A 21,246-nucleotide genomic window follows, 5' to 3' on the forward strand; every position below is an offset into this window, starting at 1 on the left:
TTGCACAGTATTAGCCTAATTTGTATGCTGTACAATGTTGCAGTTTGTAAGTCCTATTGTGACAATTTGTTGAAGTGCTGTTGTGACATGTCTTATTTTTTGTTGTTTTATGACCAGAATGTACTGACAGGGAATCAAAAAAATTCTAATTTTCTTAAAGATTATATATGTACACTGATGCCTAAATCAACTTTGGGTATAAACCAACAATACTGGATGGGTATAACGTTGAAACCATTTAGCTTTAAACTAACGATTGATACAGAGACAGTGAAGCCCAGGTCTGTGATTCTGTGTCAGTATAGTGCCAGTCTTGAAGTAGCCTTTCACTATTCTGTTTAAATTATATTGAACTTGTTTATTAATGAGAGGAAAGACCGAGATTGATATATAAATAAAGTGTTTATTTCTGTAAACTAAGTGCTCCAGTTGGTTTAATTCTTATGCCTGAAAATGAGTGAGAACCACTTCATTGCGAGGAAAACCACTTGCCTGCTTATACCATCATTGTAATGTGTCAGTGTGGTTGGCCTTGTTGCCTCGTGTCCCCAAAGGGAAAAAAGAGGATAATGTGTGTGCCTGGTCTTTAACACCCTTGAGGAAGATGGCGCTGTAAGGTAAGGATCTATTTCAATCACTACATGCAAGACTGAGCATCTGAGTCAGTTAAAACAAGACCACTGTCACCGATTTGCTTTTATTTACAAGTAAATAAATACAATTAGTTTTGCAGGGGTTAAATGACAAAGTTAGGGCCCTGTGTTTTGGGCTTTCATGTCACATGACCTAGATTTGAACCTTTATTTTAAGCATTTTCCAGAAATGAGCACCACACCAAAAATGTGAGCAATTGTCTAAGGATGGTGCTGGACCATCTGACATAAAAAGGAAATGGGACCTTTTGTTAAATCTTGTAATAATTACGTCGATTCGTTTTGCAACAAAACAGTTTACTCCAAACGGAAAATGCAAACGAGAGTTTCTATTGGACAGATAGGTCCCTCCCCGTTTTATTCCATTTGGTTCTTAAACCGTAAACTATTTCTGCAATGAATACACCCCTGGTCATATGACAAAATTGAGCAAAACACAGGGCCTTAATAGCAAAGCAAAAGACAAGATTGTATAAAATGTCAAGTTCCTTGAGAAGGTAGTTCTCATTGACAGATATGTAACAGGGTCCTAGTAGTCAGAAGCTACAGTTCTTATAGGACTCAGGTCCAGGCCATATTGGAAAAAGAGGTAGGCTTGGCAAGGTGAAGTAAAACAAAGGTGTCGTATCTTACACTTCTAATGGACCAAAGAAAGTTACTTTCTGATCCCATACACACTACATGCTGAACTTTTAAAACCAATGACACATTAACCATCTTAGAAATGAGTATATGATCTAGGCATACTAGTTTGGTTTAGAGTTTAGCAACTTGTATGAAAATCACAGCAAATGGAGAGCAGCTGCCTTGTGAAAATGATGGTTATTGGTTTCTAACATGAAGAGTTTAAGCTACTTTGCAAAAAATTAAGTCCCAAAATGACCTGACTAGTACAACACTCTTTGGACTCAACCCGAGACATACTGCATAATGTTCTTTGAATGTAGTATCTTGCAGTGTGTGTGTTTATGCATGTTTCTACAACATGTTCTCTTCATACACATGCATCAGATGCTCACACCCACAATTTCATTTTACATCTACCATTCGTGGATAAGGGTAAATAGCCATGGCCTAAATGTTTGTCCATCCGTTTTACAGCATTGCAGTGGCTGGTTGGGCTGGCTTGTGCTTTGGAGGGTTGCTGCTGCTACTGCTGAGCCTCAAATGCCTGAATATTCTAAGCTAAGGCATCTCAGTGCCAATGCAGAGCCAGCAAGTTTCATTATCTTGGTTGAACAATTTCTTGACATAGCTGTGAGAAAATGTCCAGTTTGAGAAACTACAATGACATTTTCAGACTGTAGTAATCAATTTGAGACATTAGCTCACATATTTCAATTTCACCAAAATATACAATTTATATCTCACACTGTTCAAGTACTCTCTTCTGCTTTATGAAGCATAAAAGATTTATAAACATTGTATTTCTAACCACCACATCCAGTGTGTCCCTCCTAATCATAATAAATGTTTTGCTAGAAGGTATTAAAATCAGGGCGAACATCCCAAGGTGCTGAGCTGACCCACAGTGACTGACAACATGGGCTAACATGTTGTTTTTGCTACAGTTGATTATATGGCTGTGTACATATATTTAGCAATCAAAGATATATAATGATGTCCTTAATTTCAGTAAAGACATGATCATATGACAATGAATGAGAAAATGCACAATATCAATATCAATGCCTAACTTTACAGCAAATGTTCTCCTTTATATTATAAAGTATGTGTGCCTCTGAAACAGGGAGTTGGATAAAGATGGTGGATATCTTGTCTCCTTTACAGATGTTCACACACACACCACACACACACACACATAACAGGATTCATTAGCGTACCCTGCCGCTGCACTCTATACAAGTATAAGTTCAAAGGCTATTCTTTAACTTTCGGGAATATTCCTTGACAAAAGATGTAGGCTAAAGCACAGTGCAATAACTAAAATAAGCAGAACTTGTGCTATGAATGTGGAGTATTTATCACTAGATCACAGTTGATGTGCTTGACAGTTGACACCTGATTGAATGAATCATATTCAAATCATGATCTAACCAGGGGCTTTATATGGCCCAGTTTTGGTGCTAAGGCAGTTGGATCAATATCATGGCAACCTTTCCTCGTCGTCGTGGGAAGATGAGCAGTCTGTCATCCTGATCTCCCTCGTCAAGGTCCAGACGTCTTGGGCAGATCCTGGTTTTCAGCCAGGTGTAGTTTTTGTCTGGACACAGGTACATTAAGGATCCAACACAGACACGTTAAGGATTTAAGTTAAATATAGATGTTTCAAAGCCAGTGTTTTCCCAGGTGAGACAGCGGAATCCCAGAGATTATGAGACAACTTTTAGAAAAGGATACATTGAGCTGCTGAGTTCCTCCAGCTGAAGGGGAAATGAAGAACATGATCAGATTATGTAGTCCCACATTGAGGTAATCGGAGTCAAAATTCATTAGATGGAAGCATAAACTTACACAACAATAGCCTACAGAATGTTAGATCAATACTGAACATCATTTCACCACATCAATCATTGTATCACTGTTAGTAAGCCCTAAATAAACCCAAATTATTAAATTAAATTATTCTAGCTAATCTACACAGTGAAAATGTAATTTCACAGCCCATCTGTTTTGCTATTACATTATGCTCTGCTGCTATGGCTACAGAGTATTCTTGGCACCCATATCTCTAATGAACTGAAGGGCTTTCACACTACCCTCACACATACCACAGCAATCCCCCCCAGCACAAATACCACAGCAGTGGATGCTAGAAATCAAACTAACAATAGACACATTTGACATTTTGGGCCGAAGGTCAAATTGTCTCTGGTCTGTCGTTCTCAATGTTTGCTGCCTTTCCACAGCCAACTACTGTGTACCTGGATAGTATGTGAAAGCATGCATTATTAATTAGCACATCTTTGGACTAGATGTTGTCCAAAAGACAGCAGTGTGCTGGAGGGAAAATATGACTCAAGAGCATCTGCTTAGGATGTAAACAATGTATGGGAATAACCATATTCTGCGTATTTAAAAACAGCATGTAAATAACCATTGCACTTGACTACGATGTGGCTCAATATGACCCTACCCACTGGGTACAGACTTCAGTTCAACGTCTAGTTTTGATGTACATTTGATTGAGTTTTCAAATAACGTGAATTCATTGTGAAATCAACAGAACATGTCACGTCATTGGTTTTAGGTTAAACGTTTGTTGAAAAATAGATGAAATTCCCTTGCGTTAATGACTTTTCCCCCCAAATCCAATCAGTTTCCACGTTGATTCAACGTCATCACATTTTTGTTGTTGAAATGATGTGTAAACAATGTTGATTCAACCAGTTTTTACCCGATGGATTATGTTCTGGGTAAGGACATAAATGTGGTGAGCTGTGTACTACAGTGTGAGTAAATCATTCATTGAGTACTGTAGAGAGTGTTAAGTTAGGTGCTTACATTGCAGAGCAGGTGCTCCAGGTTGTGGTCAGAAGCACACTTCCTCTTGTCCTCTGACAGCTCCTCCACATGGCTGTCCAGACTGAAGTGTAGCCGTGCAAGCTTCTCCTGCATTTCACGCACATGCTCCAGCTGCTCAAAGGAGCAAACCTTCCCTGAGAGGAAACAGCAAGCGTCATTCACACCTTTACATATCTGTCGAAGGGACATAACTTCCTACGTGACCATGGTACTATGGCACAATGTCAAACAAATGGCTGCCTTTCCACTGCGTAACTGTGTCTCAGTATTCACTGGGTGGTCCATAATCATCCTACCAAAAGCCTGTAGTTTTCCGGAGTGGAAGTCATTGAGCAGGTTGAGGAGGCCTCCCTCCATCTCTCTCACATCAGACACATCCGTGAGGAAGGAGTGCTGCAGCGGGGAGGACTGGGCCATCTTACTGGGCCCTGCTGGCTGGGGAGCCCTGGCCTTCTCCTTGTGAGGCCTGGTGAAGACAGACCAGACAACAGGAAATAACAGTAAACAGAACCTTTACATTAATCCATCCTCCAAAATACATTTTGTCAATCCAACTCATTTGACTCATTAAAGTAGACATTGTGACTGTTACAAACCTTGTGGTCTTTGGTGGAGCTGCTACGACCACACTAAGCACATCTTTGGACTGTCCTACTGCCCCAATGGACCTCTTGAACTTGCCTCTGTTTTTGGGGGAGGGGGGTTGGGGGAGGCCAAGGGAGAAGGTGGCACTCTTGCTGGAGGGGAGGACTGAGAGCTTACGGGGGTTGACCGGGGGAGGGGGGGGCTGGGGTAGAGAAACCTTGGGGCTCCGCTTCTTACGCTTGTCCTCCATGGCTTGTTAGTGTGAAGTCCTCTGGGTAAGATGAGTGGACCCTGCCTGAGCTTCAGGACGTCCTGTAACAACAATAACGGTAGGAAGTCAGGCACTAGCACTTCCACTCCCTGACAGGACTGGAGAGGGCTTGGAGGATAAACAGGGTCTTAGCTAAGGAAATGCATGTTAAGTATAATGCATAACAGTTTCTCCATTGGTTGTAAGCTAGGAACATGTAAAATCATGACTAAGACGCCAAAGGGAAAGAGTGAACCACCACCCAACAACAGACATTTTACTTGGTAGACCTGCTAAATGTCAAATTGATGGCCTCCTGAGTGGCGCAGTGGTCTAAGGCAGTGCTAGCTGTGCCACTAGAGATTCTGGGTTCGAGTCCAGGCTCTGTCGCAGCCGGCCTTGACCTCTGAGACCCATGGGGCGGTGCCCAGCGTTGTCCGGGTTAGGGGAGGGTTTTGCCGGCAGGGCTGTCCCTGTCCCATCGCGCAATAGTGACTCCTGTGGCGGGCCGGGCACAGTGCACGCTGACACGGTTTCCAGGTGTATGGTGTTTCTTCCAGTGCATTGGTGCTTCGGGTTAAGTGGGCATTGTGTCAAGAAGCAGTGCGGCTTGGTTGGGTTGTGTTTCGGAGGACGCATGGCCTTTGCCTCTCCCGAGTCCTTACGGGTGTTGCAGCCATGAAACAAGACTATAACTACCAATTGGACAGCATGAAATTGAGGAGAAAAATGCATAAAAAAATATATAATAAAGTCAAATTGATGTAATTCTCTAATTTCAAATGGAAATTAGTAAACCAAGATACTTGCTGTATCTTGAATACTACCAAGATACACCCGTTGAAGCAGCCTCTTATCAATGACACAAGATCCTCTGGCAAACAACAAAGGGGTTCAATGCATGAGGATTCATGGCTGGATGGCTGCCAGGGTGAATGTACCCAACCTAATATTCTCAAATATTCATAATTTTGACTAGCTTTGTAAATGTTCAAGGTGAACAAAGTCACACATCCAGGTAATACTACAGGCTTATGGGGAAAAACATCAAATGATGAGGATTCATTTTAGAACGTCTGTCCTTGTATAATAGGCCTGCGTGAAACAGTTCCACTGAGGTATCTTTAGAATGCATCATGTCCTTGTAATTGATCTGACAACATATTGCAAACAAGTCTTTCTACTGATGTAGCTGAAAACACGTCAATCAATCATACTGGCAAAAATGACAGAAGTTATGTTCACAACTTCATATTACTTGGGAGTGATTAGTGAGATCTTGTAGACCTACATTTCACTGTTACCAATACTATTTTTAACTTCAAGAAATCAGATGAATATATATGTGTGCATCCCACAAAAATATTGCTTTAAATGTATTAAAATATATTTAATTTAATAAAAGGTTTTTAACCGATGGCTGAATGGGAAAGAGATAATGACAGTGGATTGGACCAGAGACGTGTTTATTCTAGGACGTTGATGCGCACGGTTCTTCTTTTTATAGCCTAGCCCAGATAGTAGAACATCTCATATCCGGTTGTTGTATTATAATGGTTAATTCATTATTATTTCATACACTGAATAATAAAAAAAGGGATACAGAATAGGCTATAGCCATCCTCATCTGAACTTAAATCAGTGGACTACTGTGGTCCAAAGATGGCCACTAACCACACAGTCAACTTGATCCACCACTAAGCTGTGCAATAAATCAATTCACTCGCAATAATGTAAACTACAAGAAAAAATGAGTGCATTATATAAAACATAACAATGTCGTATTTGCAGTAAACCATGTAAATGACATGAACAAATGCGTCTATCAGAAGACAATAGATCACTTACCGAGTGTATTACGCACGAAAAATCTGTCAAACGAACACCACGTCACTTTCCCCTGAAGAATGTTTATCATCTCATACACATCTTCATAACGGTTGATTAATTGAAAAATAATACATGAGTAATGGACAACAGCCACATATAAAACGCTAAATAAAATCCCAGACGCGGCAATGGAGCTCACTCACCACCAAGCTATACGTCTTTATCCTGCACTTAAAGGGCCAGACACAACATTTCTTCCACTGGGATATGATCCAATGAGCAGGAACATGCACTATAATTGTCCCATCACAACAAGTCTGAGTGGTCATGCTCATGGATGGAGAGTGCAAGCCAGATAATTTAGGTCCCATGAGCACGTTGTTGAAAGATGCTGCAGTGCATTCAATGCGGCTCTGTCAGGTGGACCTGCTTGCCAAGAAAAAAGGGTTGTATAGAAGATTCTTTTGAAAGATAGCATTGGAAAAATATCAATACTTCAGAACAATGCCACCAGCCTGGAGTGGGTTTAGGCCCCTAGTAAAATGTTTTATTTTTCACAAGTTATTAGCAGCTTTAGAGAGCCATGTCTTCTGCGAATAGGCACATTTGTAAATAATGAGAAACAATCTAGCTGTGATATTGACACATTTTTAATGTTAATAATCATTATTTGATTATATTTTAATACTCTATGTAATATCCATATTGAAAAAGGAATTATATTGACATTGTTGGTGAAAAGAAGTTAGAGTTGTAGGAGTGGTATAGAGCCCTCTAGTGGGAAAAAGAAGACAGACAGCGTGGTCAACACAATAGTTCAACCACAAAGAATCATGGGCAGAACCTTTAAAAGGAATACAAAAATATGTTTATTTTTTATTATGGCAGCTCAGAACAAAAACAGTGACACAAAATACAGTTGTAGAAAAATAAAACTCTCGTGCGTGTTTTCCTGTTCCAAGACAAATGACCAACAATAACTTAAGTCTTTAACTTAACTTCTGGTCGGGTGAGCTATTGAAGTATGAGTATGCCTTGCCTAAGACTATTCTGTCTCTGAGAAGCTTGAAGAAGGCGTAGTAGTTGCTGAAGAGAATTAAAGCCAAGGATATCGTCTGATGCCACTTTTCTGAGCATATCAATGAGTAGAGCTGGTAGAATATCATCGCACCTTCCAAGATGATGAGGATGTTCAATATTCGTAAGCGCTTGTTGAAGAAAAACTAAAGGATAAAAATAGACAAAAAAGAGGAGGCATGTTGTTATTGAACAAACGATGTCTGGGAGTACAATAAGCCCTTTAGCTGTGGCTGCCTGAGGCGCAAACAAGAACCGTCTTGCAGTTGGTGTTACTCACATAAAAGCGATAGTGGGAGACGTCTGAGGGGACAGCTACATTGTAGTGCCCTATGGCCTTGTAAACATTTTTATTGTGTTTGACCAGGACACCCTGGGGCCACATGTACTCTTCCATCCATCTGTAGGGAGAAAAGAGAGAAGATGGTTCAAATAGATACAAAGCAAAACTTTGTAAATCTAACGCTCGTCTGTTAATTAAATAGCCAGCTATCAGATGAGCAGAGTTTAGTCTGTCCTTTCTCTTGGAAGCCAGATGGGTGCAAATATCTGGGAATACATTTTACCTCAGCCCTTAAGATTCTGTTTAAAGAAAACTACACTCCCCTCATTGGCAAAATTAAAGACCTGATTCGCTGGTCCACTCTCCCTGTGACTACGATTGGACGGATTAACATAGTGAGGATGAACAAACGTTCTTTCCAGACTTAATCATCTCATTCAAATGAATTCCTGTATTTGCCCCCTACTGTATTCAGGTGCATGTTGTACCACCCTGCATACCACTACTGGCTTGCTTCTGAAGCTAAGCAGGGTTGGTCCTGGTCAGGCCCTGGATGGGAGACCAGATGCTGCTGGAAGTGGTGTTGGAGGGCCAGTAGGAGGCACTCTTTCCTCTGGTCTAAAATATCCCAATGCCCCAGGGCAGTGATTGGGGACACTGCCCTGTGTAGCGTGCCGTCTTTCGGATGGGACGTTAAACGGGTGTCCTGACTCTCTGAGGTCATTAAAGATCCCATGGCACTTATCGTAAGAGTAGGGGTGTTAACCCCGGTGTCCTGGCTAAATTCCCAATCTGGCCCTCAAACCATCATGGTCACCTAATAATCCCCAGTTTACAATTGGCTCATTCATCCCCCTCCTCTCCCCTGTAACTATTCCCCAGGTCGTTGCTGCAAATGAGAACGTGTTCTCAGTCAACTTACCTGGTAAAATAACGGTAAAATAAAAAATTAAATAAAAATATACAACAAGTAACAACAGGGCCGTTTCTAGCTTTTTGGGGGCCCTAAGCGAGAGTGGTTGGGGGGCCCCTGCCCCTCGTGGGCAAAACATTTTAGTGGCCCCCTTGGCAGCATAGAGAAAATGTTGCAGTTGTAAAGCTAATTTCCTGCAGTTCAAGTCATTTTGCCAAGGGATGGAGAAAACATTTAGCAGTTTTTAAGGCTAATTTCCTGCTATTCTACACATTTTGCCATGACTTTTGCCATGTTCATATTACATTTACATTTAAGTCATTTAGCAGACGCTCTTATCCAGAGCGACTTACAAATTGATAACTACAAGGGTTAGATTGCTGGCTAGACTAACTTACCTAGAAATATATAACATGTTAGATGAAATGGGCTAATTGAGTGACTGACCTAAAAAGATGATAACTGCTGATGCACTCCAAAATTTTGAAATGACATGTGTTTTTTTCTACTATACTAATAGTACATTCAAACCGACTGACATATTGGCATAGCGTCGTCCGGGTTAGGGAGGGTTTGGCCGGTAGGGATATCCTTGTCTCAGTATGTAAAAAAAAATGTAATAAAATGTATGCACTCTACTGTAAGTCGCTCTGGATAAGAGCGTCTGCTAAATGACTAAAATGTAAAAATGTTATGAGTAACAACAATATTAATACAATGTTATTACTAAAGTAATTACAGAGTTCTAGTCCCTCCCAAACCCTCAGTGATATCATCAGTGCTCCTCAGGCCGTGATGCCTCCTCACTAGTAGTACTTACATGTGCTGCGGCCTTATGGAGCAGGTCACAGTAGCGTGGGGGCAGCAGGTGCCTCATGAGGATGACTGAGGTACTGACAGACAACAGGACGAAGAGCTCACAGGACCAACGCTTGGCCACGTATTGTGTGCTCTGCAGAGGACCAGCACACAACCAGACCAGCCAGAAAAACACAGCGCCCTCAGGGACGCATTGCAACTGCAGGCATCAAGCAATGTATCTATTCTGGCTTATGTTGACAAACCTAATTGCCGATATATAACAATGCTGCACTACGGTGCAAAAACAAAAAAGGGAGATCTGACGGTAGACCCTCCTTTTTCAAATCTCAGTCGTTAGCACGTCACAACACATAACATAAGGCTGGGAAGTCAGTTATTAGTTACTCACCTTAACAAACCATGCAGGTATGAAGGCCACGTAGTAGGCACTGAGCATGGAGCTGACCAGCACCTCCTTCATCCTCCAGTTGAAGTCCATCTTCAGGTACTCCACCTCTTTGCGGATGAGGTCTGGGGAGAGGCAGCAGGCGTGTGTGGGCATGGCCTGGAGCCCGTACAGCTGGCTGGTGTGCTGCTTCCACGTCTCCTTCAGAGCCGTTATGTAGTCACGCCCGCTCCCCACGCTGCCCAGCTCCTTCGACCCAATGCGAGTGATGGGCGAGAGTGGCCCCACCCGGCAGAAGTAGCAGTTAAACCGGAAAAAGGGAATGTACATCCCGAACCTGTGGAAACAGGGGATTGCAGAACTTTCAGGTTAGAATGTATTCCAAACTGACATGGCTATCTTTTAGTCTATTCAGATCATTTGAATCCTAATCGACACTGATGACCGACTGTATGGAGAGCATCACGTTACTCTGAGACACTGGAGGTGTTCAGAGTCGTTGAACTTGACAAGGGCTCTGATCCCCAGTGAAGGTTGATACTAGTGAGTGTTGTTGGGCAGTGAATAAGTCATGTACAGTCGCCTCTAAAATGAATGGCACCCTCAATAAAAATGAGCAAAAATGACTGTCTAAAATAAATCAAACAAATATTGAGTTACAATGTATGAGGAATTTAAAATATATATATATATAATTTAACAACTAATCCAATTGCTCAGAGAATAGACATTTTGTTTAACAAGTCATACAAAATTGACTCTTATAAATAAAATTTAATCTTAGCTTATGGAACTGTATTGTGGCCTTCCATGGCATCCTGTTTCACTGGGGTTTAAATAACGTAACAAGCATGTAAAATGCATCTGTCATACATCACTAGAGGTTGGACCAAGTCACTATTATTCGAAGCACAAGCAAGTCTCAAGTCACAAGGTTCGAATCTCAAGTCACAAGGTCCGAGTCTCAAGTCGAGTCCCAAGTCAAACGGGTCGAGTTCAATTCAAGCTGAGTCACAAGTTATTTTTCAAGTCGAGTCCCAAGTCAAACGGGTCGAGTTCAATTCAAGCTGAGTCACAAGTTATTTTTCAAGTCAAGTCTCAAGTCAAAATGTATTTGTCACACGCGCCAAATACAACACGTGAAGACTTTTCCGTGAAATGCTTACTAACGAGCCCTTTAAAAACAATGCAGTTAAAAAGTAAGAAAAATGAGCAAATTAAAAATAGTAACACAATAAAACAATAATAACGAGGCTATATACAAGGAGCACCGGTACCGAGTCAATGTGCAGGGGTACGAGGTAGTTGAGGTAATATGTACATGTGGGTAAGGGTAAAAGTGACAATCTGGATAGACAGAGTAGCAGCAGCGTATGTGAAGAATGTGAATTTGTGTCTATGAGTGTGTGTGTGGCATCAATATGCATGCGTGTGTGTGTTTTGTAGTGTCAGTTTAGTATGTGTGAGTGTGTGGGTAGAGTCCAGTGAGTGTGCATAGAGCCAATGCAAGAGAACCAGTGCCATTTGATTAACTGTCCAGCAGTCTAATGACTTGGGAGTACAAGCTATTCAGGAACCTTTTGGTCCCAGACATGGCGTTCCCGTACCGCTTGATGTGCAGTATCAGAAAGAAGAGACTATGACTTTAGGTGGCTGGAGTTTTTGACAATTTTTAGGGCCTACCTCTTGACACCACCTGGTATAAAGGTACTGGATGGCAGGGATCTCGGTCCCTGTGATGTACTGGGACGTATGCACTACCCGCTGTAATGACTGGCCTGTTCGGGGCAGGTTATCGTGGACCACACTCCTACAGACGTCTCTCACACCCGCCAGGGGGAGAGATCGAGAGGTATGGAGGTGGGGGGGTTTATGATACCTCACGCCCATTGTAAATCTTAAGGCAGCAGAAATAAATCCCTTTGTCCGCTCAGTACGGAGGAATGGAATGTATGATGGAGAACCTATCTCAGAACAGTAACATGAATAAATGTACTTTGGGACAATATGTTGTCAGCCAAAATGGTAGTAATGACGATAGATGGAATATGAAAATGAATGTAATTTTTGTTGTTATTAAAAAGTGAAATGACAAATTTAACAAAAACATTGCAACTTGAAGAGTTTTCACAATATTTACCTGATGTTTGCATACGGTATGTTGTGTGGAAAATGTCCAGATCAAAGAGAATGTTTTTGTAAAGATGAACTGTAAAGTTAGTTGTCTAAATTGGATCTGAGTAAAATCCAGACCTTGCCTCTTAACTAGTTTTAAGCCCAGAGAACTTACCCTAAAAAGGTGGAAACGCCTATTTCTGACCGCAGGGTATAAAACATGCGAGTTAAGAATTAACATCATGACTAGGTGACCACGAGCTGCAGCCAAGGTTCGATTAGTTGTAACCCCAAAACAAGGTTGAAGAAGACAAAGGAGCCTTTGTCAATCTATGCTACGGATGAGTAGCTGTGTCTAAGAGGGTGAATTCAAGCAGGACCACCCGGTTATTCTCTCCAAAAAATCGTGTGTTTACACTGCTTTCATTCCCACGCTGGAACAACCTATATGGATGATTAGCTGTGCTCAGAAGACTTCCATTTCAGAACAAGGGCGAGGAAACAGACGACTAAGAGAAAGGACACTGACATCGTGAGGACAATCAGAGTTATACCCGGTAACCGAAGAAGTGCCGTCAGAGGAGAAGGCGAACCCGGTCCACGAAAAGACACACCATCGGAGACCTTTGACACGTAATTACATCATTATATTCTGACCCATAACAGCAGCAGTTCAAGGTTAGGGTTAAACTAAGCATAGTTTACAAATGTACCCAAGTGTGCTTTTCTCTCATGCACTCTCCATTTTAAATGTTAAATGGACTCAGTACTCATTTCTAATGATGAGCAACAGTGAAGAAACATTTAATATGTTAAACATGAGTCCATTAAATGTTTCTTCACTGTTGCTCATCATTGGAAATGAGTACTTGTAAGTTTGGCAGATTTCAATAAAATTGACTTTGAAAAAGCATAACTGCATCCTCATTCCTCACCTTTTTAAATGAGTTCCTTAATTTAGCTGAAACCTGCTAAAAGTGAGTGACTCATGCTCACTGGGAATTCAATAAGACTATTGCTAACTGTCATACCAGTTCAGCTCTCAGTCCACTCTAACTGGGCCCCATATCCCCCACAGGAGTATCATGAGTCCAAAATCCAAGATGGCAGCATGTCAAGTCGTTTGTTTGTGACTAGTACATTTTAACCTCGTCCAATCTATTTATTTATGGTTGCGTAACTTCGTTGTTGTGTAGTGCAAACTATTTTATTTTTGCTGGTGTAAAGATCACGGGTCTCTCTCAACTCGGCACTTCATTACTTGAAGTTTACCAAAGTAACCCTATCTCTGGCTGGCCTGAGTTCCTCCTTCGTCCGCAGAGTGTCTTGTCCAAACTGCTCCTTTTTGCTCTTCGCCTGGCTGTCAGTGGCAGCTCAACCCGTTCTCTCTATCGCCCTCAACACCCAATCTACTCACACGCGCAAACACTCACATTGACTCACATACACGCTGTCCCTCTCTCCACTTACCTTCGTTGGCCTCTTGTTTTTTTGTCACAATTTACGTGGTATTGCTTTGTGCACTGACTTTACTGAACTCTGGAGAAAACGAACATTGTCGCAGGGTGAGTACATCTGACAATGTACTCTAGCGTCCATTAGACATTTTGTCTGCAGGAACTCGCTTTTTTTCACTCGGTCCACTCGTCCAAGTGCCGATGCATTTGTGGCATGATGTGAACAGTACGAATTTGTGTCACTACCAAAGTTTAATGGTTTTAAATGACTGTTTTGTATTGTCTGGAAACTCACTTGTAGAATTCGCTTGCAGTAGGTATCTTAAAAAAGAGAAGCCGTGCAAGGTTATTAAACAGGTGCCTAGTTATTCTTCTGTTGTTGATATCAGGTAACGTGCAACCTAACCCTGGCCCTGATATGCAATGTCTCCAAACCCCCTCTGATTTTAAATCAAGATCTGGTTTTGGTATTTTTCATTTAAATGTACGCAGCCTGTTGTCAAAAATGGATGGGGTTAGGATTTGGGCTAAATCAACTGATGCTGATGTAATTGTGTTTTCTGAAACTTGGCTCAGCAAATCTGTTTTTGATAAGGATATTTGTATAAGTGGTTACAATGTTTATCGCACTGATCGGGTTAAGAAAGGTGGGGGTGTGGCTATATATGTAAAATCTAAAGTGTGGCAAAGTCTGAAACTATTTGTAAACAGTTGGAATTTCTTGCTTTGAATATTGAGGTTTCAAAGGGCCTCTATAACTGTGATTGGCTGTTATAGACCCCCCTCTGCTCTCGGTGATGCATTTTCTTCTTTGACGCACCTTATGACTAAACTTCTTTACAGTGAAATGATCTTGATTGGTGATCTCAACTGGTGTTGGTTAAAGCCGGTGTCTGATGATTTAAAAATGTTTTGTAATTCTATGAATCTTACCCAGTTGATTAATTCAACCACTCGCCCAAATCTTAAATGCCCAGATAAATCTACCCTGATTGATTTGATATTGACAAATGTCCCACATAAATATACTGCGATTGGTGTTTTTTGTAATGATTTAAGTGACCATTGTGCTGTTGTTGCTGTTAGAAATACTAAGGTTCCAAAGACAAATCCACGTTTTATTCGTAAGAGAAATTTGAAGTGTTTTAATGAGCAGGCTTTCTTTCATGATTTGTTTTATTTTGACTGGAGCAAGATTGAGCTTATCCCTGATGTGGAAACTGCCTAGATATTCTTTCATGATGTTTTTTTTCCAAATAGTAAACAAACATGCACCATTCCGCAGGTTCAGGGTTAAAGGGCGGGATAATCCATGGTTTTCTTCTGAGCTGTCTTGTATTATTCACAACCGTAATCTAGCCTGGGCTAAAGCAAGGAAATCTTGTTCTGATGCTGATTGGCTTATTTTTAGGCAGTTAAGAAACAAGTGTTCTTTTCTTCTCAGGAAGACCAAGTCTGAATATGTTACCACTGATAACCTGAATGACCCTAGAAAGATTTGGAATGCTATTAAGTCTGTCTGGTAACAGTAATGTTAATGAATTACCGTCATGTGTTTTGAAGGACTCTGTTGCTATATATGACAAAACTGAAATGCTGAATTGTTTCAATGAGCACTTTGTATCATCTGGTAGGCTGTTTGATTCAGTGTCCTGTCTCTGTACAACCCTGTGTGGATGAACCAGTGAGAGCTGGTCAAACTTATAGCTTTCTGCCATTCTCAGTGCAGGTGGTACATAAAGCCCTGAAATCCTTAGATCAAAGAAAGCCTGCAGGTCCTGATCTTTTGGATCCCTGCTTTTTAAATCTGGCAGCTGATTTCATAGCTGAACTACTTACATATCTGTTCAATCTAACCCTGGAATGTAATGAAATTCCAAAGATCTGGAAATCAGCTTTTGTCCTACCACTTTTAAAAGGGGGAGATCCAACTCTTTTAAATAATTATAGGCCAATCTCAAAGCTGTCACCCCTGGTGAAAATACTTGAAACCCTTGTAAGTGAACAGCTAAAAGAGTTTTTATTTACTAACTATTTTATCAATGTACCAATCGGGCTTCAGGAAGAAGCATAGCACAATTACAGCAGCCATGAAGGTTTTAAATGATATCACTGAAGCCCTTGACAAAAAACAGTTTTTATTGATCTCTCTTAAGGCTTTTGATACAGTTGATCATGCTATACTAAGGCAGAGATTGTTGAGTGTAGGTCTTTCGGAGCATGCAGTTGCATGGTTTGCTATCTGTCTGATAGAACTCAGTGCACTCAATTTGATGGGCTTATGTCTGTTAAATTGTCTGTCCTGAATGGTGTACCCCAAGGCTCTGTACTTGGTCCTCTCTTATTCACTATTTATATAAATGATTTAGACAAAAATGGCCAAAATGCACAACTTCATTTTTATGCTGATGATACTGTTATTTATTGTTGTGCCTTATCTCTTACAAAAGCTTTCCAGAACTTGCAAACTGCTTTTTATACTGTTCAACATACCTTGTGTCAATTGAAGCTTATCCTCAATACTGACAAAACTAAACTAATGGTGTTTTCTAATGCAAGAAATAGACCTCTGAACCTATCACCTATTACTACCTGTCAGGGCAAGGAGATTGAGGTTGTAACCTCATATAAATATCTTGGAATTCTAATTGATGACGGCCTCTCTTTTAAATTGCATATTCAACAACTTACAAAAAAATTGAAGCTGAAATTGGGATTTTATTTTAGGAATAAGGCCTGTTTTTCTTTTGAAGCCAGAAGGAGGCTAGTATAAGCTACATTTATGCCTTTACTATGGGGATATGGGGATATTTTATATGAATGCTTCCACTCAGTGTTTGAGATCAATTGACACTCTTTACCATGGCACTTTGAGATTTATTTTAAACTGCAAAACCCTTACCCACCACTGCACTTTATATACCAGGGTTGGCTGGCCTTCTCTAGTCACTCGTAGGCTCAGTCACTGGTATACTTTTATTTACAAAGCCATTTTGGGTTTACTACCTTTTTATTTGGGCATTTTTATTGTTCAGAAATGTGGTGGGTACTCTCTTCGTTCGCTATACTTTATCCTGCTAACTGTTCCAAATGTCCGAACTGAATTTGGTAAAAGGTCTTTTATGTACTCTGCGCCATCGTCTTGGAACACCTTACAAAATAATTTTAAACTGGAAGAACTTGTCCCGATTGGTGTTTTTAAATCACTGATGAAGGATTTTGAGGCTGATTCCCTGACCTGTCAATGTTTTTAATTAGCTGTTTTTGATATTGTTATACTCTTGTGAATTCAATGGTTTTTACTAGATTACTTGTAGTTTTTCATGTTGTCTGTCTGTAATTTTTGGAATGACTTGGTGCTGCCTATCTTGGCCAGGACGCTCTTGAAAAAGAGATTTTAAATCTCAATGAGCCCTTCCTGGTTAAATAAAGGTTAAATAAAATGTGTAAAATGTGTAACACGTGTCATATTGTGCTGGCCCACTAGGGACCTGTTTCATTGTACTAAGTTCTAATCAATAGCCTATTCTGTGTGTATGTGTATCTTATATTATCATTTTAGCTTGTTAGTAAATAAATAAATCAACTCAATTGGTGTGGTATGGATTTATTTAGTGGGACTCAGGTTTGTGCAGATTCCCGGATTATGCAACGTTCAGAACGAGACTGTAGAGGAAATTAATTAGCGACAGTTGTAAAATTGATATTCTGATAATTTGGGAAATAGAAATTCAATAATGCCAAACTTTCCCATGGTGCCCCAGGTTACTGAGTTAATAATTACCTGATTAATTTAATTCGATGAACAGCAGTCGTCACATTAGTCAATCCAACGTTACGACACTGCCATGTGGTCGGATGCCAATTAGTTGCCATAGCAAGCAGTGATGCAGCCAGATGCTCTCAAAAGGTGCAGCTGTAGAACTTTTTGACGGGCCATGACAAATCTTTTCAGCCTCCTAAGGGGGAAGAGGCGCTGTCTTACCCTCTTCACGACTGTGTTGGTGTGTTTGGACCATGATAGGTCCTTAATGATGTGGACACCGAGGAACACCTATACATGCAATGACTTGTTCAACTACAAATCTTTGTCTATTTATTGAGGCTACCAGAAAGCACTTTTATTATTTTGATTACAACACATTTCGATTATGTAATAATTAAATGTAACAAAATTACAAATGCATGCTTCATTAGTAAATCATACCAAAAATATCAGTAGGCCTATGCTAGAAATTGTTGCTTGATGCCCCATTGATGGTGAGCTTGCAAAGTAAACAGTTAATATTCTTGAGTACCAATTTTTTTTGGAGCTGCATATTTATTTATGGCAATACTCTCTCCCTACAATTTGACATTTGTACTGCACCTGATCCTAGCTGTTTACAGCAAAATCAACAATCTGCTCACCCAATCAGTGGTTCTCAAACTTTTTGACCTGCAACCCCACAAAAAGCAGGAGTTCAAAGCCTGCGACCCCCAGGCACGTTCACTGTATCACAATTCCAGTGGGTCAGAAGTTTACATACACTAAGTTGACTGTGCCTTTAAACAGCTTGGAAAATTCCAGAAAATTAGGTTATGGCTTTAGAAGCATCTGATAGGCTAATTGACATCATTTGAGTTAATTGGAGGTGTACCTGTGGATGTATTTCAAGGCCTACCCTCAAACGCACTACCTCTTTGCTTGACATCATGGGTAAATCAAAAGAAATCAGCCAAGACTTCAGAAAAAAAAATGTAGACCTCCACAAGCCTGGTTCATCCTTGGGAACAATTTTCAAACGCCTGAAGGTACCACGTTCATCTGTACAAACAATAGTACACAAGTATAAACACCATGGGACCACGGAGCCGTCATACCACTCAGGAAGGAGATGCGTTCTGTCTCCTAGAGATGAACTTACTTCGGTACAAATCAATCCCAGAACAACAGCAAAGGACCTTGTGAAGATGCTGGAGGACACAGGTACAAAAGTATCTATATCCACTGTAAAACGAGTCCTATATCGACATAACCTGAAAGGCCGCTCAGCAAGGAAGAAGTCACTGCTCCAAAACAGCCATAAAAAAGCCAGACTACGGTTTGCAACTGCACATGGGGACAAAGATCGTACTTTTTGGAGAAATATCCTCTGGTCTGATGAAACAAAAATAGAACTGTTTAGCCATAATGACCACCGTTATATTTGGAGGAGAAAGGGGGAGGCGTGCAAGCCGAAGAACACCATCCCAACCGTGAAGCACGGGGGTGTCAGCATCATGTTGTGGGGGTGCTTTGCTGCATGAGGGACTGGTGCACTTCACAAAATAGATGGCATCATGGGGGAGGGAAATTGTGGATAGATTGAAGCAACATCTCAAGACATCAGTCAGGAAGTTAAAGCTTGGTCGCAAATGGGTCTTCCAAATGGACAATGACCCCAAGCATACTTCCAAAGTTGTGTCAAAATGGCTTAAGGACAACAAAGTCAAGGTATTGGAGTGGCCATCACAAAGCACTGACATCAATCCTATAGAACATTTGTGGGAAGAACTGAAAAAGCATGTATGAGCAAGGAGGCCTACAAACCTGACTCAGTTACACCAGCTCTGTCAGGAGGAATGGGCCAAAATTCACCCAACTTATTATGGGAAGCTTGTGGAAGGCTACCCGAAACATTTGACCCAAGTTAAATAATTTAAAGGCAATGCTACCAAATACTAATTGAGTGTATGTAAACTTCTGACTCACTGGGAATGTGACGAAAGAAATAAAAGCTGAAATCACTCTACTATTATTCTGACATTTCACATTCTTAAAGTAAAAGTGGTGATCCTAACTGACCTAAGACAGGGAATTTTTTACTAGGATTAAATGTCAGACATTGTGAAAAACTGATTTTAAACGTATTTGGCAAAGGTGTACGTAAACTTCCACCTTCAACTAAGTATGTATGTATGTATATAAATAAATAATTTGGCCTTGTTTTAGATTATTGTCCTGCTGAAAGGTGAATTTGTCTCCCAGTGTCTGCTATAAAGCAGACTGAACCAGGTTTTCCTCTAGGATTTTGTTTACGCTTAGCTCTATTTCTTTTTACCCTAAAAAAACTTCCTAATCCTTGCCAATGACAAGCATACCCATAACATGATGCTGCCACCACAATGCTTGAAAATATGAAGAGTGGTACTCAGTTATGTGTTGGTGTTGGATTTGCCCCAAACATAACGCTATGTATTAAGGACAAAAAGTGAATTTCTTTGCCACATTTCTAGCAGTTTTACTTTAGTGATTTACTGCAAACAGGATGCATGTCTTGTATTATTTTTTTGTACAGGCTTCCTTTTCACCCTGTCATTTAGGTTATTGTGGAGTAACTAACTATGTTGATCCATCCTCGGTTCTCTCCTATAACCGTCATTAAGTAACTGTTTTAAAGTCACCATTTGCCTCATGAAATCCCTGTGCGGTTTCCTTTCTCTCTGGCACCGGAATCAGGAAGGACACCTGTATCTTTGTAATGACAGGGTGTATTGATACACCATCCAAAGTGTAATTAATAACTTTACCATACTCAAAAGGGATATTAAATGTCTGCATTTTTTTACCCATCTACCAATAGGTGCCCTTCTTTGCGAGGCATTGGAAAACCACCCTGGTTTTTGTGGTTGAATCTGTGTTTGAAATGCACAGCTCGACATTACATATAATTACATATATTATATGTACATATATTACACATATAATTACTTACATATATGTGTGGGGTACAGAAATGAGGTAGTCATTCAAAAATCATGTTTAAACACTATTATTGCACACAGAGTGAGTCCATGCAACTTATGTGACCTGATAAGAAAAGGTGTACTCCTGAACTTATTTAGGCTTGCCATAACAAATGGGGTTGAATACACGTATTGACTTAAGACATTTCTAAAAACATAATTAGACTAGGCCAATTTCTCTCAATTTAATACATTTTAAATTCAGGCTGTAACACAACAAAATGTGGAAAAAGTCAAGGGGTGTGAATACTTTAACCTCTAACGAGCCTCTACCCCGGATCTGGGAGCACCCCCCCCCCCCCCACACTGATTAGCATCGCTAGCATAGCGTCACAATTAAATAGTAGCATCTAAATATCACTAAATCACAAGTCCAAGACACCAGATGAAAGATACAGATCTTGTGAATAAAGCCACCATTTCAGATTTTTAAAATGTTTTACAGGGAAGACACAATATGTAAATCTATTAGCTAACCACGTTACCAAAAGACACCATTTTTTTACTCCAACAGTTTTTTCCTGCGTCAGTAGCTATCACTAATTCGACTAAATAAAAAAATATATAGCCACTAACCAAGAAACAACTTCATAAGATGACAGTCTGATAACATATTTATGGT

General features: G+C 40.4%; 2 protein-coding genes across 2 annotated transcripts in view; both read right to left on the reverse strand.

Annotated features, from left to right (window-relative positions):
• Nucleotides 1–681: 681 nt before the first annotated feature.
• On the reverse strand, nucleotides 682–7,057 carry LOC129812745 (coiled-coil domain-containing protein 28B-like). Its single transcript, XM_055864579.1, has 6 exons — nucleotides 6,823–7,057; nucleotides 4,736–5,036; nucleotides 4,436–4,605; nucleotides 4,119–4,273; nucleotides 3,015–3,037; nucleotides 682–2,877 (listed from the first exon to the last, which is right to left on the reverse strand). Exons 2-6 carry the CDS (start codon nucleotides 4,972–4,974, stop codon nucleotides 2,823–2,825), a joined length of 642 nt encoding a protein of 213 aa, XP_055720554.1. The 5' UTR covers nucleotides 4,975–5,036; nucleotides 6,823–7,057; the 3' UTR covers nucleotides 682–2,822.
• Nucleotides 7,058–7,649: 592 nt separating this feature from the next.
• The window catches only part of LOC129812492 (transmembrane protein 39B-like), a 41,302-nt gene continuing 27,705 nt past the window's right edge, over nucleotides 7,650–21,246 (reverse strand). Inside the window, exons 4-7 of the mRNA XM_055864110.1 lie at nucleotides 10,288–10,621; nucleotides 9,856–10,029; nucleotides 8,162–8,443; nucleotides 7,650–8,027 (exon numbers count right to left, since the gene is read on the reverse strand). Of these exons, the coding sequence (XP_055720085.1) occupies nucleotides 7,794–8,027; nucleotides 8,162–8,443; nucleotides 9,856–10,029; nucleotides 10,288–10,621 (1,024 nt within the window). The 3' untranslated portion in view covers nucleotides 7,650–7,793. The remainder of the gene's footprint in view (nucleotides 8,028–8,161; nucleotides 8,444–9,855; nucleotides 10,030–10,287; nucleotides 10,622–21,246) is intronic.

This window comes from Salvelinus fontinalis, chromosome 16 (assembly GCF_029448725.1).
Source record: "Salvelinus fontinalis isolate EN_2023a chromosome 16, ASM2944872v1, whole genome shotgun sequence".
Classification (NCBI taxonomy): domain Eukaryota; kingdom Metazoa; phylum Chordata; class Actinopteri; order Salmoniformes; family Salmonidae; genus Salvelinus; species Salvelinus fontinalis.

Excerpts from the sequence above, each read along its gene's own strand:
- LOC129812745 (XM_055864579.1), bottom strand. The coding sequence starts at position 4,974 with ATGGAGGACAAGCGTAAGAAGCGGAGCCCCAAGGTTTCTCTACCCCAG. Across the intron at positions 4,606-4,735 it reads GCTCCACCAAAGACCACAAG|GCCTCACAAGGAGAAGGCCA; the intron begins GTTTGTAACAGT and ends TGTCTTCACCAG. Across the intron at positions 3,038-4,118 it reads TGGAGCACCTGCTCTGCAAT|CTGGAGGAACTCAGCAGCTC; the intron begins GTAAGCACCTAA and ends TTTCCCCTTCAG.